The sequence below is a fragment of the Condylura cristata genome, unplaced genomic scaffold (assembly GCF_000260355.1).
Source record: "Condylura cristata isolate star-nosed mole 26May11 unplaced genomic scaffold, ConCri1.0 scaffold00008, whole genome shotgun sequence".
In the NCBI taxonomy this organism is placed as follows: domain Eukaryota; kingdom Metazoa; phylum Chordata; class Mammalia; order Eulipotyphla; family Talpidae; genus Condylura; species Condylura cristata.
The window spans coordinates 13,539,512-13,546,440 of record NW_004567109.1 but is presented as its reverse complement, the minus strand read 5'-3'; the positions used below and the strand labels follow the sequence as shown (position 1 = coordinate 13,546,440).

General features: G+C 42.9%; 1 protein-coding gene across 2 annotated transcripts; it reads right to left on the bottom strand.

Moving 5' to 3' along the window:
* Positions 1-358: 358 nt before the first annotated feature.
* MED18 (mediator complex subunit 18) lies at positions 359-2,352 on the bottom strand. Of its 2 annotated transcripts, none has more exons than XM_004678687.2 (3): positions 2,167-2,352; positions 1,462-1,596; positions 359-1,139 (listed from the first exon to the last, which is right to left on the bottom strand). In XM_004678687.2, the coding sequence occupies exons 2-3, from the start codon at positions 1,532-1,534 to the stop codon at positions 586-588; spliced, it is 627 nt and encodes a 208-aa protein (XP_004678744.1). In that variant the 5' UTR covers positions 1,535-1,596; positions 2,167-2,352; the 3' UTR covers positions 359-585. The 2 variants fall into 2 exon arrangements, with proteins under 2 accessions (XP_004678744.1, XP_012577623.1); XM_012722169.1 differs by having other exon boundaries at positions 2,175-2,352.
* Between the last annotated feature and the right edge of the window lie 4,577 nt (positions 2,353-6,929).

The window sequence follows — 6,929 nt, the reverse complement described above, 5'->3', positions numbered from 1 at the left end:
AGCTCCTTTCTTTGAATAATAGGATTACAAGTATTTTTCTTAATGTCTATATTTTTTAATTTTTCAACAACATGCTTGCGTTTATGAAAGGTAAAAACTACCATCTCACTAAAATGAAGACTAAAACCTAGTGCCTGCTGTTATTTTTTTCCCCTTCAACTGGTAAAGAACCCAGTTGAAATAGTTTCTTGCCAAATAAGCCGGATAATGGAGTAAAGACTCCAAATAAGCCAAGTATAAAAGATCTGCTTTTTAGATCTTTTATAACCATACAGTAGAAGCTCATAATCTCTATACCACAAACCTTATATATAAATGGCGAAATGAGACTTTTCTTTTCAAAAGCTCATTTATTTCAGCTTCCTCTCTTAATACAGAGGGATTACACAGATTCCTTTTGTTATCCCAAGTCTTTCATTTGAAAAGTTGTCATAAAAATGAACTTGTCCCAAGAAGAAAACAGTACAAAGAACCATCTAAGTCTTCATTGTCCTACAATGAGGGGAAGACTGCCTGGTTGGGGCATTTATAAAGACTTCTTTATTTTAACAGATGAGGACAGGCCCTAATGACAGACATTCTTAGTCACATGAGCCTTTTGGGGTCTATTTTCTCTAAGTGTACCAGGGGCTTCAGCTGCTCAGCGAAGTTCCTCATGTCATCAGAGACCATGTCCTGCCCAGCTGGTGCAACAACACTTAGTTCCACAAGGTAGGAGAGTGACAAAGCCTCAATGCTGTCTGTGTTTCCAGGCACCAAAATGCGGAAGATCTTATACACCATAATCTTCATGATGCCCTTACGGAACAAGTGTCCCTTGGCAAGAAACTCATGGTCCATGCGGAAACCCATTTCCATTAGGAAGTCAGTGAGATTCTCAGATGTTGCAATGTCCACACAGTTTCGCACCAGGGCATGGCGGTTCTTGTCTCCCATTTCTGGCTGTCCTAGGTAGCGCAGATGCCACGGTGCCCCTGCCCTATCCATAGAGCGCCGGGCCCTTAGAACAAATGGGCTGGCCTGCTGGCCCTTAAGAAGAAAGACCATCTCATGGTCAAGGAAAGTCTCAGGTTCCATGTTGTCACACAAACCACGAAGGCGGTGGGTGAGGCTTTCCAGGCTGTGATCTAAAACACTTCCTGAACAAAGAAAAACACACCATCTTTCATACTGGGTAACAGAATTAGCAAAAAACGTAAAACAAAAATAAAACAGTTTAGTGCAGACCTAATATGTGAGCTTTTAGAAGCTGCAGACTGCCAACTCAACCACACTGACTGTACATTTCAAAATATTTAAGGTAAGTTTAATACTATGTGCTTTTAACCATGATTTAATTAAAAAGCTGATGTCTATTGGGCACTAGAAACTATGCAGAATGCCTCTGTGTAACAGGCTCACCACCACAGAAACTTAACAGGAAGTAGAAACCAGTTATTCCGAGTTCCCCGGCTCACTTACCCTGCAGCATGTACTCCATCATGTTAATAGTGCCGCCGGTGACGGGCATCATGGTGACTGGAGGTGCCTCCATGATGTCTGACTTCGTTGAAGACAAGAGAACTGGACTGAGAGCAAGCAAAGCACAGGATACACCTGGTGAAGAGTTACACTTGTTAATACATCAGAGCGGTGGGAAGACACCAGTTCTGCTTGTGTCACTTGGGCTTGACATCAAGATTCATCTAATCATTCAAAATCTGAATGGCTACCAAATAGCTACTGTCAGGAAATCATACAGAAATATAAATGGAGACTCGGCTATGGAGTTACAGCATAATTTCAGTGTAAGAGGCTGAAAACTCTAATAGTTTTCTGTGCAATCGTGAAATCGTCAAACCTGCCACTCTGGGATTCTGTCTCTCCCTTAATAAATGGGACCGAGGACATTTAACCCCCAACACTTTGTAATTCATATGACAAACTTTACATATAAGATTCATTAGAATTGATGGGTAATATAATTAACAGATGAGGATATTGAAGCTCGGAGAGCAGCCCACGAAAAGACATCAAGTCAGTGGCAGAGCCTGGACCAGGGTAGAATTGAGTTCCAGCTCTCTGAAAACGCCTTTTAAGTAGACACAGGCAGAAGCGTGTTCTAAGGATGGTTTGGGTCTTCCTAAACCGGCAGAGGACACATGCTAATTTAGTAAGGAAACACACCTACACACCCGCTTCAGCCTCTTCTCGAAAATCGAGGAATCACAAAAGCCACTCGGCACTTTTGAGCCACAATCAGCCTCCAACCGTTGCTAAAATCCCCTTGGTAGTGCAACCACACTTCCTCCTTCTGACAGTGCCAGTCAGAAGAGGTGGTCGCACAAAACTCGACAACGCGGCGCCACGAAGGGTACCGAGAAGGCACAAACCTCTCCTTTGTGATCGGGCAAACAGCGGCGCATGCGCAACACGCGACGCTGCGGTCTGGAAGATGGCGGCCTCCTTTGGCGCCTTCCCCTGGGCGTGGCTAAGCGCCTTGACGTCATAGGCCGACCTCCAGAAAAAATGTTTTCAAGTAGGGCAACCTGGAAATTTATTCTGTGTGGGAGATAAGTTTTAACTAACCGGGAGACTAAAGCCTGGGGAAGGGAGCTGCAGAAGAAAGACAAGGAAACTGTATAAAACAGGTTTCTTTTCTTTGACTACCTGAAGGAAAGACACCCTCTACTGTTGAGCACAATGTTCAAAAAAATTCTGGAGCTCAGCAATACATCTAACATTTGTTCGTTTTACTATACATATTGTACTTAAGTGTTAAATATAGGTTGATAAGTGAATTCAAGTAGGGAAAAACACTGTAACGAAGATCAATACTATTTTAATGCAATATTTGACAAAATTAATACCAAAATTCTGTAATGGACACAATGTCAAAATTTTACATTTGACCATCACCTCAGTCCAATGAGGCAAGTACAATTATTATTATAATTTTACAGATGGGGAAATCAGATGGTGATGTTAAATAACCTGCAGGGACTAGAGGCTGGCATGCAAATAAAAGCCTCTGACTTCAGCTCCCCACCCTTTTACTCACACCACTTCCCCTTCATTCATATTTTTTACAATTCACTTTTCTTGAAAGTGTATTGTGTTCTAGAAATTCTGTCCTGCTGACTCCATCTTTCTCCTGAGAGAGCTTAAGGGGCCCTCTGTGGTGGCCTAGTGGTTAAGTCTCAGCACTATCATTAGTACTATCTGAGTGTGATTCCCATCCAGGGAGTTAACCCAACTGATGCAGCAGATCTCTAATGTTTTACCTGCTGTAACAGTGTATTTCTTTTTTCTTCTTTTCAAGAAGAACTGGGGTACAGGCAAGAGGTGTGGGGGTGGTGGTGAGAAGATTCACCAGAGACAGAATAGGGAAGAGAACAGGAAGACTGACTGAAATACACTGCTGAGGGGAGCAGCAGGCAAGACAAGAGGTCTGCTGTGCCATGTGGGTCACCTCCCTGTCCAGGGAGCAAACTCCTGCTGCAGTGGCTGTGAATATCTTCATAGTGCTGTGCTTTAATCACTTGTGCCACCAGGGAGGGCTCCAGCAGTATATTTCATTAGATTTGCCTGTTCTGCTCCCTGGTGAATCCTCTCATCATCCCTTCCCCATCCTGGACGCCTCCTGGTACCTCTGGCCTGCACCCCAGTTCTACACAAAAACAAATAAACTCTTAAAAAATGCATTTAAAAAGCACACACACACACACAAAGCATGTTTTGTTTTGTTTTTAAAGAGAACTTTCAGGCAAGTAGTAGGAATCAGAGTTGAATTAAGGAGACTGTAGCATGTAATTTGACTCTATAGGAAAATGTGATATATACAACTTGCCTGTTTGGAATCAAACAGGACTCTTGACACATCAAAGAATGACTCCTGGAAATGATAATGCCCAAAGTCAGTAAGTGTTGGCCAGATAAAGAAGACCAGTTAGGGATATTTACATAGCTCCAACTGAGAAATACTTGTGAGAGTAAGGACAGATTTAAAAAATATAAAAGAATAGCTTGATGACTAACCAAAAAGAGACAGAGAAACAAGAATGTCTAGATTTCTACCTTTGGTGTCCATGACTACTGTTCTCTGAGCTGGGAAACACACAAAGCAATATGCACAAGAGAGGAAAAATGAGTTGATATTGAGACACATTGAGGCAGTACCCAGTCAACTTCAGAGGAGAGAGCTGGACTGGAGGTAGAGAGTTTGGAGTCAGCCCTTCATAGATGGTAGCTGAAGCCCTGTCATTAAAGAGGAAGAAAATCAGACCTTGACTAGAACCCTCACTCTTATTAAAGCTGCAGATAGCCCAAGGCTTAGATGTGCCTCCTAGTCTGCCTAGTATTTCATAATATTTGGCAGAGTGACAAATTCAGTACTGTGATGATTAAAGGAGATTTTTTAATTGCTGTACCTCTCTTTTCCTATATAGACAATAACTTCAGAATGGAAAGCCCACTTAGTCATCATAGTATTTGCCCAAATTATATTTTTTAAATATTTATTTATTTATGCATACAAGAACTGGGGTATAGGCTAGAGGTGCAGGGGTGAGAGGATTCACCAGAGACAGAGTGGGGACCAGAGACATATGGGGAGCAAAACACTGCTGAGGGGAGCAGCAGGTGAGATAGGAGAGGGCTGCTGTGCCATGTGAATCACCTCCCTGGCCAGGGATCAAACTCATGCTGTAGACAGCTTCATAGTGCTGCACTTTAATCCATTGTGCCACCAGGGAGTGGGCTCAAATTCTTTTTTTTTTTTTAAAGATTTATTTTATTTGTACATACAGAACTGGGGTACAGGCCAGAGGCTCAGGGGCGGTGAGAGGCTTCACCAGAGACAGAGTGGGGAGCAGAACAGGCAGATCGACGAAGTACACTGCTGAGGGGAGCAGTGGGCGGTCAGGAGAGGTCTGCCACGCCATGTGGTCACCTCTGGGGCAGGCGGAATCGAACTCATGCAGAAGTGGCTTTAGCTTCTCAGTGCAGTGCTTTAACCCACTGCGCCACCAGGGAGGGCCTCAAATTCTTTTTTTTTTTTTTAAAGATTTATTTATTTATGCATACAGAACTAGGGTACAGCCCAGAGGTGCAGGGACGGTGAGAGGATTCACCAGAGACAGAGTGGGGAGCAGAACAGGTAGATTGACAAAGTACATTGCTAAGGGGAGCAGCAGATGGGTCAGGAGAGGTCTGCCTCGCCATGTGGGACACCTCCAGGGTGGGATTGAACTCATGGAATGGCTGCTTCTAGTGTCATAGTGCTGTGCTTGAACCTGTTGCGTCTGAACTCCAGTCCATCCTCAAAATATTCAGTGTAGGGTTATAAAAAAAAAAAAAAAAAAAAAAGGATTGACGGAAAATGGGCGAGCAATATGGTAAAACTTGGAAAAGCCTAGACACTATAAGGATGGGTTTCTCTGATAAGAAAATGAGGCCTAGAGCTTAGAATAGGACTAATTTCTGTCCTCTCCATTATCCAGCTATGTAACCTTGGGCAATTCACTTCCTTAATAAAAAAACAAAACAAAAAATGGAGATTCTACCAGTACTTTCTAAGAGGGAGGTTGCAAAAAGAAAATAAGATGTTTTTGAAATAGCATGGTGCCTCCTTTATAAACAATAAATGATAGCTGTTATTATTACAATAGTTTATAACTCTCATTCAAGCAAGTACATTCTGTTTTATTGAATATACTTTGTGCACATCTCATCTCCCTCTATAGATTATAAGCATCTTGAAGGGAGAAATCATGTATTTTCTTTATATGTGTTTGTGTGTCTTAGCTCAGGCTGATAAAACAAAATTCATGTGGGTCATCTCCGTGGCCAAGGATCGAACTCGGTCTCAAGGGGCTGCAGCTAGCTTCACAGTGCTGTGCTTTAACGGGTTGCACCACCAAGGAGGGCCCAGTTCTGACTTCTTGTCTCTTCACATGGTGAAGAGCAGAGCAAAGCAAACTCTCAGGACTCTTAAAAGAGGACTAATCCCATTCATGGGTTACCTCTCATGGCCTCATCTAATCCTACTTACCTCCCAAAGGCCACCCTTGCAACATTATCTCGTAGAGAATAAGGTTTCAACATCAGTATTTTAAGGTGATAACCTCAGTGCTTTACAGGTAGTAGGAATTCTTACATGCAAAGTTAGGCTCTCAGCCTTCCTGTTACAAAAGCTAGTATTTCCCCAGAAATGAGCTGATCATTATTTCTCTCTGGAGGTGCAGGTCTTAAAGACAGCACTATCAAGCTATCACCAGCTACTGCAGCACCAGTTGGATTTCCAGCAGGGAGCTGTCCCACATGGTGCGGCAGACCTCTCCTGTCTCACCCACTGCTCCCCTCAGCAGTGTATTTCAGTAGATCTGTCTGCTCTACTCTCCACTCTGTCTCTGGTGAATCCTTTCTCCCAGACCTTTCCCTGCACCTCTGGCCTACACCACCGTCCATGTATGCATAGATAAGCAAATCTTTAAAAAAAAACCGTAACCATTGCTTTTCAATTTAATTATTCCAGCAACCTCATCAGTTTATGTCATTCCAGTAAAGGCCAGTTTTTCTCATGCCTACTTGATCTGCCCAGCACTTGTCACCTCTCTGATTGCATTCCCATCCTCTCCCTCTGTTCCAGCCCTGCCTCATCAGTCAACTCCAGCCACACTGTTCTCATCTGAACATGTCAATGATACATCCATCTGAACTCGTTGGTAGTTATTAGCATTCGACCTGAAACTCTGCTTTTCAACTGAGCAGGGTGCACTCGCTGCCTTCCTTCTGGTCTTTGCTCAAATTTTTATTTGCAAAGCCTTCCCTGAACATCCATTTAAAATTGCAATCCACTATCTGTCCTGCCCCACCCACTGCCTTTTTTTTTTTTTTTTTTTTTTGGCTATAGGACATTTCACTAGGTAACACACTACTTGTTTAACTAT

Excerpts from the sequence above, each read along its gene's own strand:
- MED18 (XM_004678687.2), bottom strand. The coding sequence starts at position 1,534 with ATGGAGGCACCTCCAGTCACCATGATGCCCGTCACCGGCGGCACTATT. Across the intron at positions 1,140-1,461 it reads GATGGAGTACATGCTGCAGG|GAAGTGTTTTAGATCACAGC; the intron begins GTAAGTGAGCCG and ends TTCTTTGTTCAG.